The sequence below is a fragment of the Sander lucioperca genome, chromosome 12 (genome assembly GCF_008315115.2).
Source record: "Sander lucioperca isolate FBNREF2018 chromosome 12, SLUC_FBN_1.2, whole genome shotgun sequence".
Taxonomy (NCBI): domain Eukaryota; kingdom Metazoa; phylum Chordata; class Actinopteri; order Perciformes; family Percidae; genus Sander; species Sander lucioperca.
The window spans coordinates 27,450,343-27,467,099 of record NC_050184.1 but is presented as its reverse complement, the minus strand read 5'-3'; the positions used below and the strand labels follow the sequence as shown (position 1 = coordinate 27,467,099).

Below are 16,757 nucleotides of genomic sequence, written 5' to 3'. Positions count from 1 at the left end.
ATTTTACTCTGTATTTGTAAAGGCGATTTAAGATTATAGTGACTGCATTTTACCAGATTTCTGTCCATCAAAAAGAAGAAGAAAATATTTCTGTTGTATTCAGTAATGTATTCGGTTAATTTAAAAAGCAGCATAAAATATGGTGGTCTTCACCCTGACATTGTTGCTATAAATGCGGGAACTTTAGCACGCTACATCAGAAACCAAAGCTAGGAGTGCTCTCTCTTAAGCTTGTCCGGTACAGTTTCTAATAGTCAACTTTTCAAATGATTGTCTATTTAAAAGAGAACACCTAGGCTCTTTCTTCCAGTCCTCCTCACTGATTTTTAAAACCCCTTGTCCTCCTTTTCCCTCTTTCTCTCTCCCCAATTGTTTTGATAGCTGAATGTGCTTTTGAAGCAGCTTTTCCACATACTTGTGGTGTGCAGTGTGTCCTGGCCTAACTGTTTCTGTCTTGTGCTGTTTTACCTTTTTATAGGGTCCACTCTGAAACGACTATGTCTAGGCAAAGAGCGCAGTAGTAGTAACTATCTCATTTACTTACTCTCTGTCTTTCTTACTCTGTCCTTACTATTTTAGTCCTCCTTATGTTTGTGTGTGCACTTTATTTTCTCTTTTTTTTGTTTTGGCACTTTGAAAATTGTGTCAGTTATTGTTGAAAATGTGGGTACTCTACAGATTGTTGAATTATTTTACGTTTCTTGTTGTTTTGCATGGCAGTGTCAATGTCTTGATTGCTGAATTTTTTGGCTGCTATGTTGGCAAAATATGTCACAGTAAATAAGTTGCATACACATATTTACTCTGACCTCAACAAAGCCATTGGGACCATTCTTAAAGTTGGCTTTCATGGCGGTGATATTATAGGTATATTGTGTCACAACTGCCTTATATTACGCCATAAAGCAGCCAATTGATTTGACTCTCAATTTTTTTTGAACTGGCCAGATTTTGAAAACCTTTTGTGTCTTTGCAGGGTCTACTCTCAACACCACCACAGCTCAGACAGCCTCCAATCAGACACAGGCTTCACTCACCACAGCTACACCGTCACCATCTCCCCAGCCAATCACACAGCTTGCTCAGGTCCAGACCAACAACAGCAACAACAAGAGAGGCACGTTCACCGATGATCTTCACAAACTGGTAGATGACTGGACGAAGGAGACTGTTGCTGCAGCTAATCAACCACGCCCCTCCCTCAACCAGATCAAACAGCAGAGACGCCAGCAGGACCTGGAGGGCAGAGCGCCACCCATGGGAGCAGCTACACATGAGGTATTGGAACTGGAGATGTGCACTCAGGGATAGATGATAAAAGGATCAGTTGTACTGTGATCTCTTACATTTGAGGCAGTCTATGCACTACTTTGTACAACAACTCCCTTCTGTTTCAGATGAAATACCATGTTGGTCCACGCAAGTTCCAGCTGCCTCTTTCCTGCCCCCTGACAGCTGCTTTAGGCCCTGGTATGCCCACAACTTTAGCTCCCAACTCCTCAACTATGCTCCCTCCTGGGTACCTTTTGCCAGCAGGCTCCTATGGCGGGATGGTTCCTGGTCCTCTTTACCCCCAGCAGTGGCCTGGCATGCCTAGTCCTGTCGGGTCTGTGGGTCCTGTAGGCCTGCTTGGTGCTGCAAGAATGATGCCCTATGCCACAATGGCAAACGCAGGGATCCAAGCCTACCCTCTGGTCATGCCCGACTCCGAGAATGGCCCGTGTCCAAAAACCACTAGGACTACTTAATCTGCTAACTAATATTTGTTAGTGTGTATGGGCACGATTGTCCAACACCACTCTGTTCTGGTTCACCAGAGCCACACATGTACATCATTTGATCTTGTAGTGTTGATATTCTTTATACATCACCTGTATATACTAAACTCAGCCATACAAGACAATTTGTCTGCAGTAACACAAAACATTTCACTTTATTCTTTATAACTGCAGTTTACACATTGATTTTTCCCTTTCTCTGTATTACGTACACTTAATACACTACATTGGAATCCAAATAACAGTGGTTTGAGATACAGTAACAGGACAGTGTTTATGATGGAGATATTTGAAGGAATGTAGTGCCTTGAACATTGATTTATAGATAATTTGTTCTTCTGTGAAACAGCATGTCTGCATCAAAGGTAGTTTGAGTGCAGTGCCTTTTTTTTAATGCATTACTGACACTTTTGTTTTTTGTTTACATATGTATGCCCTTGTATAACTGCACTTTTAATACAGTATATGCTCTTATTTAAAATAATAAAATCATGTTTTAACCCTTGTTTACTTTCCACCCCTGTGACAGATGGATTGCCATAGTGGTGAGATGTACCGTTGCCTTGCAGAAAGAAATGGTTAATGTACGACTGATGAGAGAAGAAAAAACAAAATTACGCCAGCAGCCAAATCCACTCTTTCGGGTCAAATGGTTCAGTCGGACACAGCCTCTTTTTGATAGGACAACTGATGCATTGGACAGCACAAGAGTTGGCAATGTTGTAGCCTTGTGCTCCGAGGAAAGGTGGTGTCCAGAGCCATATATACTGTACATAGTTCTTTCTACAGAATATGCCTCTGGAAGTGTTCTGATCAGAATGTAGCAATTAATATGTGAAGGCTTGAGGCTTAAAAGTGCAATTTAACCCCCTCCACAAAGCTTTGATCGTGGCCTTGCCACAAGCCTTATCTCTGATGCGTGCAACAGGAGCAAGCTGAAGAATTGAACAAAGTTACAAATCACCAAGCAACAGACAAAAGTTACCTTGCAAAGTATAAACATTACAAACCACCAAGCAAACAAGTACTGCTAAATGTTCTTTCAACTTGGCTATCCTATTACTCGGCATACACTATATGTGAAATGTTTCGTGCAATCACCAGTTAAGTGATGTTTTTAAATTATTTGATGTTTAAAGCTTGACTTTTTAATGCTGCTATTGTCTGAGGTGATTCCACTGTACAGTTAAGCATTATAGTCACATAAGATGGTACTTAAATAAAAACAACTCAAATCAAATTAAATTAACGAATGAGACCCTCACAAAGCAGTGTTTTGCCCTGTTGAAATTTCGATGTGTTTATTTCCCAGGTTGCTTTGGATGACAGCATTATTTTTTTAAATTTTCTTTTCAGTGATTCAGAATTCAAATGATACTTGATGCGGGAGATTTGCACAACATACAGTAGTCTCCCTTAATTCTAACCTGTTGACGAGTTTCCTACACTGTATATAGTGCGTTTCACCGCCTGTACTTTTTTATCACTGACGAGCATGGCCAACTTTTCATGTTTCACAAAGCAAAGAAACAATACAGCTACAATGGTTATATATTTTACATCTCAACACATTTGAAAGGTTTCAGCACCCCGGTTTCTGCCAAGCTGTGAATTGTACAGTTTTCTTGTAGTTTATATTTGTACTTTTTTTTTTTTCTTTTGGGGACTGATTAGAGGTGGTGACAAGGGAGGGGTTGCATTGATGTATATTATTCCATAAATTCAGTTTGAATTGGACTTTTTATAGGATATTATGCAGAGTCTTCTGCTTCGTTGAAATACTTCCAGTAGTAAGAGATTTCTGTTCTCTGTCACTTGTATCTGGTTTCCACCTCCTTCGCTGCCAACTCATGGTTAGCAGAGGAAGGAATAACTATTGTTTGCATATTCATTTGGATGCAGTGATTAAACGGAAGGAGCTGAGATTACAGAGGAGGAGGAGCAGTCCTGACACTTTCTACTCTGCTCATCTCACTTCTCTCTGGACAATATTGCCCCCTGGTGAATCTGCTCTGATTGTCAAAGGCTTGTATTCAAACTGTGTGGGATTGCTTCTGCCTGCTGAATGTCCCACTGCATTACCCCACCCAACCCTGCTGCACTCTAATCATCACAGACTGTATGTTGAGAGAGAAATAAATATTATTTTGTGCTTGATGGTATGTGTCATTGTTTTTATTGCCTTTGTTTTTTTCTGTAGCATGGAGTTAAGATAAACAATTAGGATACATTCAACCAATTAATTCTAAATAATATATAAATAGAGGGTGTTCAAGTGTTTGTAGACTTGTTTAAAAGTGTGACGCGCAGTCAGGCCAGGATGTTTTCACTTCAGTCCTGCCGACATCTTTGAAACAAAGCCACAGATTCGCAACATGCAACACGAATGTAGGAAAGTATTGGTCAAGTAGAAATGAAAAGAATAAATGATTCAATAAACTCTCCGAACAGAATATAATTTGTAGTGTTATGAAATATTGGTTAACGTGCACACAGGCTCTGTTTTAACACCAAAGCCGAGAAATAGACCCTGCTTTGTGTGGCGAATGTGTCAACCCGCGTCTACGGCGTAACGTTACAGCAACGGTTACCCCTTTTGTTCAACCGAGTTCCTGAATTATTCCCCACACAATGAAATGATCGGGATATTATATTGTTTTATAAACACATTTCACTGTACCTACGCGTCCTGTAAATCTCATCTGGGATTATTTTATGCATTAAAACCGATCTGCAACCCGTCCGATCTGGTGTGAGGTTTCCGAAGCACGCAGTCGTGGGGAACGTGGAGTAGTAAGTGTTTACAACGTTAGTCCAGATCTGTATCGTTAAACGGTTGAAGGCTGGTTTTGTCAGAAAAATTGGGTCACATTTTGACAAAAGGTTATTCAGAGTAGAATTGTGTGGTAATTTCCGTATTTTATCTTAACCCACTGTAACCTGAAAACATGAAGTAGTAAAGCCCTAAGCATGCCTGCCTATTTTCCTCGCATCGCACAACATTTCACAGCTATTTCGCCACAGAGAATGACAATTAATTTGTAGATCGAACTTACGTTAGCTATTTAATTAAGCAATATACCTTGTGCCGCATGCTATATTAGTGTGGTAACGTTAACCTGATGAAATCTAGTAATACTGTCATTTTGCTGCTCAGATTCAGGGATACACGGGGTGAGGTCATTGTGGAGGGAAACACTGTTACAGTGTATCTAACTTTAAACACTCGTGTGTATTATTTGTTATTAATGCAAAAAAAACCTGCAACGTTTAAGTAGCACTCCTCTTTATGTAGCTAACGTTAACGTATGCCCTGTGGATAGAGCTACAATTTAGCACGCGAATTAAAACGTAGTGTAACGTTATTATTGAGCTGAATGAAACACAGAGCGTCGATTAAGATGACCAATTAACGGAAGCAAGCGATAGCGTTAGCTACTTTGTAACGTTAACTCGTGAGTAGTAACTGTAGTATGTATGCTGTTTGGAGAGTGAACTGGTGTTGTTGTTTGCTAGCTGCTGTTAGCTTGCTGGCTAACAGCGTCAGGCTGCAATGTTTCATTGTTTGAGGAGAAAGCATCAGTGAAATGCTAGGGCTAACGTTAGCTGGATTATAAAGTCCTATGGTTAGTTTTTGGGATCATCAAACTAAATTTCGTCCTGTGCACTGTCGTTTTAGCCAGAACTCATGGGCTGTAAACAAGCTGTAATTTATTGGCAACTAGGCTTACTGTTATGCCGTCTGTTTCACTGCACGTCAACCTGACATAACTTCAGTTAGCAGGGAACATAAGCAAAAATATTGACCTAAATGCACCTGCTACTGGGAACCAAACATAACAATTTGTTTCCTACTGGGAGTCAGGGACATGGTCACGTGACTGCACTATAACAGGTGCACGACTTGTCTAGACTGGTGTCTGTAAGTGCTACAATTCAGTGACAGTAGCTACTATCTAACTAATGTATTGTAATTAAATCTCTGGAATTTATCCTCTTATGGTTCTCCTTTGTGTTCCTCTCTCCCAGATGTAAACTTGGAACAGCATCTGTCGCAGCAGTGGCTGTTGGCACAATGGGACTGGACTTTGATGTAAAGACATTCTGTCACAATCTGCGGGCCACCAAGCCCCCTTACGAGTGCCCTGTGGAGACTTGTCGTAAAGTCTACAAGAGCTACAGTGGCATTGAGTATCACCTTTACCACTATGACCATGATAACCCAACTCCTGCACAGACTGTGCCCCAAAAGAAGAGAAAAGGACGGCCACCTCGCGCCTCATTGGCCGGGTCAGGTGATACAGACGATGGTGGAGGTAAGGGAGGTGGAGGACCGGGGCATGGGGGGAACACACCTGGTAGCCCCAACCGGTCAGATCACTCTCACTCCCCGGGCAGAGAGACAATGACCTATGCCCAGGCACAGCGCATGGTGGAGCTGGAGTTTCAAGGACGCATCCAACGCATTAGCATCTTTGAGAACATTGACGTGGTGTCAGAGGAAGACAGTGATGCAGAGGATGCACTTCCATCTGGTACTGGTGGTAGTGGCGGAGGGGTGTGTAACGGTAGTGATGGTGGAGCTGGAGGCAGCGAGGTTGGAGGTAGTGGCAAGGACCGGCCAGATATCCCATCCTCTAATGGGGGAAAATCCACTCCAAAGTCTGGGAAGCATAAGAGTAAGGAAAAGAAGAAGGATGGCTCGTCTCATCATCACAGCGCTCTGTCCGGCCCTGCAGTCAAGCTCCCTGAGGCGGTGTTCAGAGAGCTGGACCAAGAGAGACCTGATGCCCCTCCTCGACCATCATCTTACTACAGGTCTGCATTAAGAATTATAATCTGGTTCATTAATAATGTACATAGCAGGTAATAATTAGAATTAGAAGCAAGATTATTGTTAAGTACATGGCAGGCAATTTAATGGGGTGCATGTATAGAGAAGGCATCTTTTGTTAGAAATTTGGTGAGTCAAATATTTGAGGCACCATTTACACAGTCAGACCCCAGTTGTTGTTTTTTTTTGCACTTGTACAGCTTGTTGTGCATGTACAAGGAAATCCATTTGCCCTCAGATTCCTTGTATTATTCTGTCATTATTTTTCTACCCATGTACTACCATGTATGTACTACCCATGTACTATATGTATGTATGTATGTATGTATGTGTATATATGTATAAGACATGTTCCTCTACTTTCCCATTCTGGTGTTCAGGTACATTGATAAGTCTGTGGAGGAGCTGGATGAGGAGGTCGAGTATGACATTGATGAGGAAGACTACATCTGGCTTGACATCATGAACGACAAGCGGCGGCGTGACGGTGTTACACCCATCCCTCAAGAAGTCTTTGAGTACCTCATGGATCGCTTGGAGAAGGAGTCGTACTTTGAGAGCCACAACAAGGTACCTGGATTTGGAAGCTAAGGGGAAAAACAATATTAGAACACTGTTAGAAACATATAGAATGTGTCCAACTCTGATCTCTCGTTATCCTCTTTTCCCCCAGGCTGACCCCAGTACCCTAATCGATGAAGATGCTGTCTGCTGCATCTGTAACGATGGCGAGTGTCAGAACAGCAATGTGATCCTGTTCTGCGACATGTGTAACCTGGCAGTGCACCAAGAATGCTATGGTGTTCCATACATCCCAGAGGGCCAGTGGTTATGTCGTCGCTGCCTGCAGTCGCCAAGTAGAGCTGTGGACTGTGCTCTCTGTCCCAACAAGGGAGGTGCTTTCAAACAGACAGATGATGCACGCTGGGCACACGTTGTGTGTGCCCTCTGGATCCCGGAGGTAAAATTCATACACCACTACATGCATTCTTGATCAGAACTGCATCATTTTGCAGATATTGCGGTACTCTGCATTGCTGTGTTTATCTGTGGTGCACACAGCTTTTAGCATTAGTCTGTTTATTCAGACTCCGTGTTTCTTTAACGTTCCTCAGTGGGTGCATAAGGATTTAACCGTATTGACAGTCTAGGACTGTGAGGATGCTTTATTGCACATACAGTATATGGATGGTTGTTCAGCATGTTAAGTGCCAGTGGTTTGATAAATAGCACTAGATGCATAAATTATAGAATGCAAAACACAACTAAAATGATATACACCCGGATAGGGCTGTCCTCGACTAAAGAAATTCTTAGTCGACTAACACTTATATGATTTTGTTGATTAATCGATTAGTTGATGTAATCGACAGAGCTGTGCTCTTTGAGAGGTGGTTAAGACTAGAAAAGCACAATATAAATGTAGTTAATGAACCATCTGTAAAACTGAGTTTCTCCACAATTAATCCTGCAAAAGCACCACTTTAAATCTTGTGTTTACCATAAATGTGCTCATAAGTTTCTTGGAAATGAGTAATTAAGCATGAATAAGCATAAAAAATGACTCATCAACCAAAACGACTCAAGACCAAAACGACCGATTAGTCGACTAATCGACTAAGAGGTGGCAGCCCTACACCCGGATGAATAGATTAACATCAGTGGTAATGTACAGTTTAACAGGGCTCAGTCAGTCTGTTATCTTGTTACTATCCTAACACTTTAAAAAGAGTATTGCAATAAAGTGAATTTTGCTGCCTTTCCTCAGGTCTGCTTTGCTAACACAGTCTTTCTGGAGCCAATCGACAGTATTGAGCACATTCCTCCTGCACGCTGGAAGCTCACCTGCTACATCTGCAAGCAGCGTGGTTCAGGTGCCTGCATCCAGTGTCACAAAGCCAACTGTTACACAGCTTTCCACGTCACCTGTGCCCAGCAGGCGGGCCTCTACATGAAAATGGAGCCTGTCAGAGAGACTGGGGCCAACGGCACCTCTTTCAGCGTCCGCAAGACAGCTTACTGTGACATCCACACGCCTCCAGGATCAGCACGGCCTTTAGGAGGTGTGGGCGGCACCAGCATGGGTTCGTCTCACAGTGAAGGAGAGCTGGAGGAGGATGACGAGCCTAGCATTGGCCATGATGATGACTCCAAGGGCTGGAGCTCTGAGCGAGCCAAGAGGGCGAAGGCCAAGTCCAGGCTGAAGATGAAAAGAGCGAGGAAGATCTTGGCTGAAAGGAGAGCTGCTGCGCCAGTGGTGTCTGTTCCCTGCATACCTCCCCATAGGTACATACACACTACATGTTTTACCTGTTTTACTGTGTGCTCCAAGACGCACATATGTCTAGTAACCCTTTTAACACAAAGCTATGTGGATCAGCAGGTTAACTAGAACCAAAATGATCACTTGACTTATTGTGGGTCCCTGTGTTTTTTAATTGCATACTAATATCTGTTTGCTCTAGAAGTGCTGTTCTGTAAATCGCCCTTACCTCCTGAAACAGGGGGGACTTTCCCTATAACAATTACGAAAGCTTTACTTTTATGACATGGGAGTACAGCAAGAGTTGAAGTAGTGTTTGTTTCTCTGCAGGCTGAGCAAAATCACCAGTAACTTGACGGTACCCAGGAAGAGCCAGTTCATGCAGCGACTTCACAGCTACTGGACCCTGAAGAGGCAAAGTCGTAATGGTGTACCTCTGCTACGCCGGCTCCAAACCCATCTGCAGTCCCAACGACACATTGACCCACTCCCACCACAACCTCCATCACAGCTCCCTCCGGTGACTTGTGTAATTGTATGTGATTGTATATGCTACTGTAATTCTGTTCTTGCCTCATACAGTTGTCTGACACGTTTGTGTGTTTGTGTGTGTTGGTGTTGCAGAGGGACAGCGAGGAGAAACAATCTGCTTTAAAGGAGCAGCTGAAGGCATGGCAGAGACTTAGACACGACCTGGAGAGAGCCAGGCTACTGGTGGAGCTCATCCGAAAGAGGGAAAAACTCAAAAGGGAGACGGTGAGATACGAATTACCTTTTATGTCTGTTACTAACTGATATTAAAAAACCCTAACACTAGCCATAGCACACTACATTTTTTCCGTTTTTTTTTTTTTGGTTAGTACGAAAGTCTCCTCTTTGGATTGGACTTGCTTCTGTGCAGGCAATGAAGTGGTTTAGTGGTCAGGTCTTTGGGGCGTGGAAGGGTTAGGTGCTGCCAGGAAGCTCTGACACATTTAAGTATCAGCTGCATATCAGCAATGCATTCGTTAGCTATTTTCTTCCTATCTACATGAGAGTGCACACACATTAATTCACAATTCATTAATCCACTGTTTAGGTGTGCTACCCAAATAAAATCTTTACACGGAAAACAACTCTTTCCTTCGCTACTGGCAGTTTAGCACAGTCACATATGAGCGTGTGGGTACATGCATACATTTTAATTGGATTTAGAAAATACAATGTTCGTACTACAAATTTTGGCAAAACTTTACTTGAAGGTATCTACATAAGAGTGACATGACACTGTCATGAACTGGGTAATAATCGCATAATCGCAGGTTGGAGCATTGGTATATTTTTCTTTTTAAGGCCATACTGTGTAAACTGCCTCCTTATTTATGTTCTCTCCTGACTCCTAAAGTCACTACCGGGAAATGTAATCTTCGATCATATGGGCAAATCATGTATGACATTCCCCGAACGTGAACTGTTTTCGGTGAAAGTTCCTTTAAATTTTTTGCTCCATCACCCTGGTATAAACTGCAGAAACATCTTAAATTAGACTCCCTACCAACATTGATACAGTTTAAAATTAGGATAAAGGATTACTTGAGTACTAAATGCACATGTGCTGCTACTGAGTACTGCTGGTGATTATGTGGAGATGATGTTAATTTGCCAACTTTTTTTTCTGTTTTATGTTGTCTGTTTTTGTTGTATATATTAAATATGGAACTTTTGTACTGCTGTCTTGGCCAGGACTCCCTTGAAAAAGAGATTCTGAATCTCAATGGGATTTCTCCTGGTTAAATAAAAAAATAAATAAAAAATGAACACATGACACTGTCATGACACAGTTATGACACATGAACCCTAACCATAACTTGTCATGACAAAAACCAAATGACACTTAATAAAAGAAGCGTTATGTCATAAACGTTTATGACTTGTTTATAATGTTTATGACACGTTCATGACAGTGTCATGTCAACCTTATGTAGATACCTTCAAGTAAAGTGTAACCCACATTTTTGTCTATGTTTATGTATTCAGTGAGCAGGTGTACACTGTTAAAATAAATGATGTCTGTGTTTAGATTAAGGTGCAGCAGATGGCGCTGGAGATGCAGCTGACTCCCTTCCTGGTGCTGTTGAGGAGTACTTTGGAGCAGTTACAGGAAAGAGACATTAACAACTTTTTTACTGAGCCTGTACCACTGGCAGAGGTAAATGCGCACACACACACACACACACACACACACACACACATACATACTCAGGAGCATATTCACTATGTGTGCTCTTTTTATATTAATGTAATTTTAATTAAATTATATATCGCACCTCACTTCTTTTTCTATTTGCATTTTATTTATAACTATATTTATAATAAAATGATTATGAAAAATTGTTAAACTTATTTGTATAATATCCCAGCTCAGTAGCTTTGATACAAGGACTCCTTGCCAAAACAAATTGTGTTTAAGTAAACAAATATTGGCTGTCATGTTGCCCACCGCATCATTTAATTTTCTAGCACAACATTTCAAATACGTATTCTGTTTGACTTCTACACGCTGACATCTGCACTGAACAGTCACTGTACATATACAAGAGCTTATTAGAGCACACAGGTCATGCCTTTGCCTGATCTCTACTATCCAGGTGCCAGACTACCTGGACCACATTGACACTCCAATGGACTTCCAGACCATGTGGAACCTGCTGGAGTCCCATCACTACCTCACTTTTGAGGCATTTGAGGCAGACTTTGGCCTCATTGTCAACAACTGCCTAAAGTATAACGCCAAGGACACAGTCTTCTACCGCGCTGCCCTGCGACTCAGGGAGATGGGCGGGGCTGTCATAAGAACCGCCAGGCGCCACGCTGAACGGATAGGCTTTGACTATGAGGCTGGCATACACCTCCCCCGAGAGCCGAGCCCAGACAGTCAGCGTGACCAAGACAGAGACCGAGACAGAGACAGAGAGAGGGAACGGGAAAGAGAACGAGAACGGGAACGAGAACGGGAGCGAGAGCGGGACAGAGACAGAGACAGAGAACGAGAACGAGACCGGCCATTGTCCTCTAATGAAGAAGGTATGGAGGTTTATGGCAGATAAAGCATTTTTTTCAGGCACAATTTTCTAATGATTTATCTTTTGCAAAGATAACTTCTAGGTTGTCCAACCACTTTTTGGTGGCGAATTGATACCTTGCATTTGGAGATGAAACAATATGTTCTATAGTTACACACTTTTGGCTGGCTAGATGAAAATGTATACTTTATTATCACACAAATGTGAGTGAAATACTGGAAAGAATTAGGGTGGGAGAGAAATGGGAGGAGGTGCGTGGATGGCACAAAGGTATAGGAAGGCAGACCATGAGTCATGGGTGTAGTAGAGATTACGTTTAAAAAAGGTTAAATGAGGTTAGATAGGTAGTAGGAATATACTGTATATACGTTTAGCTTACGAGGCTAGGTCTACGTTCTTGTTGGTGTTTGTCTTTTCTTTCCTTTCAGTGATTGAATGTCAGTTACAATACATTCCTTGTCACGAGTGTTGAGCACTGGAACGGTATTAGACATATGTGGAGTAATATGCTGAATACAAATATATTGTAAAGAAAAAAAGCTCTTTGGCACAGTAAAGCCTGTGACCAATAGGTGGTGCATGACATTCATTCAATTCAGTTGCTAAAAACATTTCCAATCCTTGTTACTTGTATAAACTGGGTTTCTTACTTTACTATTACTGTGGTCTAAGACCAACCTGTAACCACCTGTAATCTTTGGTACTAGATTAAGTGACTTGTTGGGCGCTCTCACATATTTAATTTTAACTCCCAAAATTATTTTTTAACGGTCTCAGATTAGGTTTGATGAATCTTGCAGACACCATATACCAATATTACACAAATTAGCATAATGTTGTCAGATGTCTGGTAGCTCAGGAATTCTACCAAACATCCACAGGGAAACAGCCCACATCTCTTCCCTTTGTTAGTGTTGTCATATTTGACTTTATTCATAATTATTCACCTTTTCTTTCTCTAACAGCCTTTCTCTCTCTGCCCCTCACAGACCTGCTCCTGCCAGAGAACAGGCGACGGCTGCCACTGGAGGAGCAGCTGCATTACTTACAGGCGCGTCTTGATGAGGTCAGCTCGGGAAAGCACAGCATTGGTCAGTCTCGTAGAGCCAAAGCTCTGAGAAAGGAGATCAGCGTAATCAAGAGGAAGCTTGCGCATCAGCGGGAGGGAGGCTCCGTTATGGGGGGCCGGGAGTCTGTGGGAGGAGGAGACCGGGGTATTTCCCTCCCCCATCACCCATCCTCTTCGGGACACCACGATGAGGGGGGGGAAAGCAGCAGCCAGGAGATTGGTGGTAAAGGTGCGTCTAGGAAGATGTAAAATATCATTAATGTGTATGAAAATGATAACCGCTGTTAAAAGAAAATAACGTGATAAGCATTTGCTTGCATTTTTAACTTATAAACCTCTCTCCTCCTCAAGATTTGAGTGTATCCTCGTCTGCCCTGGCTCCAGAGGTGGGCCGTCGAACATCTGTCCTCTTCTCCAAGAAGAACCAAAAAATGGCTGGACCCCCCAAAAGGCCAGGACGCCCTCCCAAGAACCGGGATGCTGGCTACGCTGGGGCGGGGTTGAGCCAAAGCCCTATCGGTCCACCTCAGTTGCCCCTGTTGTCACAAAACAGGCAGAGGAAGAGGCCCCGCAGCCCGCGCAGCAGCTCCAGCTCTGACAGCGACAGTGACAATGACGACCTGCTCCCAGGTACAGTAGACACATGCATAATAAACGTTAACGTGCAAGTTTTGAGTCACACACACTCACTTCACTCTCTCTCTCTTCCTCAGGTTTGCCAAGTAACGGTTTCGATGGAGGAAACCAGCCAGTAACGGAGAGCTTCCGCGTGTACAGAAGTGAGTCCCGTCTCCCTCGTTCCAGCTCAGACTCTGAGTCCACAACCAGCAGCAGCAGCAGTGCAGCTTCTGACAGGACCAGGTGATTAGTGCACAAACATGACCTCATTGTTTTGATTTTACAGCACAGATTTACAAGAATGGGTTACTCCTAGCACTCATCAGCCCTGTTTCCAGCTGCTCCAGGCAGCTGTTTTAAGTGAACAAGCCCAGATGAACCCACTGTACAGCAGACACATTAGCCATACCAACTTCATAAGGCGAGATCATGTCAGGACAGTGTGTCTGCAAGCCTGTTGAGGAGTTCTGCCTCCAAGAGGCCAAAAAAATCAGTTAATGCAGCTTTAAAGGAACAGTTTGACATTTTGCTAAATATGCTTATTTGCTTTCCAGTGACTTCCTGGAGTCTTGTCATCACTTTGATGTTGCCAGGCAGCCAGCGGAGACTCCAGGAAGTCACTGCACCCGGCCCCTGGTCACCAGGAAACAGTTCCAGCATGTAAAACCCTGTGAAACAGCAACTTGTCGTTCTTACATTATTGTTTATGTATGGATTAAGAAACCAAGATACAGTGTGTTAATTACTGAGCTTTTGAGGTGCTGGTAGGCATTTCTTTGAACTTTGACTTGAGAAATGTTGAACTATCCCTTTTAAAGTGCTTTCAGATATGATGTTGCAGTAGTGTCATCCAACCAGATCTCAGTGGTATTATGGCTTTTATGCATGGCTTAAACATGTAATAATTGTTTTAGTAGCACTAAACAGATAAAGTATAAAAGAAGATGAGATCACCAGCAACCTCTTGTTTACCACAGCAGTCAGTATAGCAACTACTAAAGCGTGGTTAGCTGTATTTTATGGTGTTGACGTTTAATAAGTTGATAACATCTTTGACCAGTCACATTGTAAACACTTGTATTAAAGTTATGTGGAGCTTTATAGTCCCGTGTCTCTTCTCTCTCAGTACGACCCCCTCTAAGCAGGGCAGAGGAAAGGCGTCGTTCTCTCGCTCTGCTTTCCAGGAGGACAGCAGTGAGGAGACATCGGGCACTGAAAATGATTCCTACTCGGTTGGAGGATCGCGGAGTGTTTCACATTGTAAGCACACTTTCATATTCTCAAACACACACACACACACACACACACACACACACACACACACACACACACACACATACACACACATCCGTGTGTCAGTGCTTACACAATTAGTTTCTATTAATGTAGCTCATGAGTGCTTTCTCAGAATGATTTGAATGTTAATGTACAGTAGATGGAAATTCAGAATGGGCAAACTGCAATATCTTTGAGCCTGTAATCAATCTGATATGATTGCAGTCAGCTTTTAATTGATTTGATATGATTTGACATAATGTCTTGAATACCAGTGAAAAGATTACTAATGATGTTGTCATGACACTGGTTCACACTTAGCAGTATGTACTGATCAAAATGTTCTAAATAACTGACATTTCTTAAAGGTTGCTCTGTGACTTATAATGTATTTTACATTTGCCTGGGGCCCAATTTAAAAAAATAATACATTCAATGCCCCTTGATTTTTTTTTTTTTTCTTTTCAGCTTTGGTTGGGGCAACAATCCATGCCAAGAAAATAAACCTTCCCATTTATTCCAGCAAAAAAGATACAAACAGAATTGGTCCTTATGGCACAAAACATCCAAACAGCACCACAGTATTTCTGCAAAATGACACAATTCAAATATATTATAATATGCAGTGATAGGACACACCTACTTATTTTCTTGTCTGTGGTTAATGTTGCAATAGTTTGCTGTAAAAACTACAAACCCAGAGCTACTAAAAACTAAAAGCTGAGAATCGGTCACTGCATTGCAGTGAGCTGCACAGTTGCAAACATGACATTTTTAACACTAGACATAGGCATGGCAGCTGTAGAAAGTGTTTTTTATGATATTGATATTGATAACATAACAAAAGAAAATGCAGATAAAGAGATCAGCATTCACCATGTGAAAGTGTTGAATTTTCATGCTCAAATGACGACCAAGGCCTTTTGTTTAGGACGCCCAACCCAGCTCTCACCCAGTCTTGTTGGAGCTGGATCTTTAGTTCAGTTCAGTCACTTTGTTATCCCAAATGGGAAACTTGATTTTTTTTTTTTTCACAACCAGCCCAGTTGCCCCATTACAGAAACAGATTATTTTTGTTATGTTTTTCTCGCAATTTCCAAAGGAAACGGGTGTATCTTCTACTGAACACTTGAAACAGTGTGTGTACATACCCGTTATTTAGCTAGAAGTGAGGTTGCACAATGATGAATGTCATCCTGTTCCTGTGTTTTTTACCATCAGTGGTGCGTGGTCGGGCCAGGTCTGGATGCTGGATGACCTCTGATGACTATTCTTCTCTGGAAGCTCTGGACCTGGTGTGGGCCAAGTGCAGAGGCTATCCTTCATATCCAGCTCTGGTGAGACACAAGTGGACACTGCAAATAGCAAAGCCCAAGTCAGGACATTCTGCAATTTAATGACTGTATGTCTAACCCTCCTCTCGTTACCGTCTGCCTGCAGATAATTGACCCGAAGATGCCCAGGGAGGGGGTGTTCCATCGCGGTGTCCCGATCCCTGTCCCGCCTTTGGATGTGCTGAAACTAGGGGAGCAAATGACCCAGGAGGCCAGGGAGCACCTTTTCCTGGTCCTCTTCTTTGACAACAAGAGAACTTGGTCAGTGCTCTGATTCATCTTGTCTCATCTTTTTTGTATTAACTAAACGTATCATCACTAATCATTATAACGTTTTTTTTCTTCTTTGTTTGTTCTGACATTTCTATTTTATTTTTATTTTTTTCACCAAAACGATAAGCACAGTAAAACACAAGACGCAAGCAAAACAGGCTTCTGTTGTTACGGGATGTGTGCACACAAGTAACTGTGGCAGTAGTTAAATGGAAACTGCACTCCGTGTACTGCACAAGACAACAGAACAT

At 42.4% G+C, this 16,757-nt stretch overlaps 2 protein-coding genes across 14 annotated transcripts in view; both read left to right on the top strand.

Annotated features, from left to right (window-relative positions):
* Positions 1-3,935, top strand: part of LOC116062213 (serine/threonine-protein kinase WNK2-like) — a 54,904-nt gene extending 50,969 nt beyond the window's left edge. For 5 of the 6 annotated variants that reach the window (XM_031316846.2, XM_031316845.2, XM_031316847.2 and 2 more), the window contains 3 exons: positions 479-523; positions 977-1,278; positions 1,398-1,748. In XM_031316846.2, the coding sequence (XP_031172706.1) occupies positions 479-523; positions 977-1,278; positions 1,398-1,748 (698 nt within the window). Of the gene's footprint in view, positions 1-478; positions 524-976; positions 1,279-1,397 lie in introns of all 6 variants that reach the window. The other variant, XM_036008301.1, reaches the window with a different exon arrangement.
* A 382-nt stretch (positions 3,936-4,317) lies between these two features.
* brpf1 (bromodomain and PHD finger containing, 1) overlaps positions 4,318-16,757 on the top strand; it is a 13,911-nt gene continuing 1,471 nt past the window's right edge. Inside the window, exons 1-16 of one of the 8 annotated variants that reach the window (XR_004107881.2) lie at positions 4,318-4,571; positions 5,808-6,596; positions 6,993-7,182; positions 7,286-7,573; positions 8,381-8,898; positions 9,206-9,410; positions 9,500-9,631; positions 10,935-11,063; positions 11,503-11,938; positions 12,927-13,235; positions 13,358-13,636; positions 13,720-13,867; positions 14,179-14,284; positions 14,751-14,884; positions 16,121-16,236; positions 16,340-16,473. Coding sequence is in view for 7 of the 8 variants with exons in the window: in XM_031316607.2 (XP_031172467.1) it covers positions 5,854-6,596; positions 6,993-7,182; positions 7,286-7,573; positions 8,381-8,898; positions 9,206-9,410; positions 9,500-9,631; positions 10,935-11,063; positions 11,503-11,938; positions 12,927-13,235; positions 13,358-13,636; positions 13,720-13,867; positions 14,179-14,274; positions 14,751-14,884; positions 16,121-16,236; positions 16,340-16,494 (3,878 nt within the window). In the remaining variant the exon portion in view is untranslated. Of the gene's footprint in view, positions 4,572-4,799; positions 4,953-5,027; positions 5,234-5,283; positions 5,674-5,807; positions 6,597-6,992; positions 7,183-7,285; positions 7,574-8,380; positions 8,899-9,205; positions 9,411-9,499; positions 9,632-10,934; positions 11,064-11,502; positions 11,939-12,926; positions 13,236-13,357; positions 13,637-13,719; positions 13,868-14,178; positions 14,285-14,750; positions 14,885-16,120; positions 16,237-16,339; positions 16,495-16,757 lie in introns of those variants that run through there. The other 7 variants (XM_031316611.2, XM_031316607.2, XM_031316609.2 and 4 more) reach the window with 7 other exon arrangements.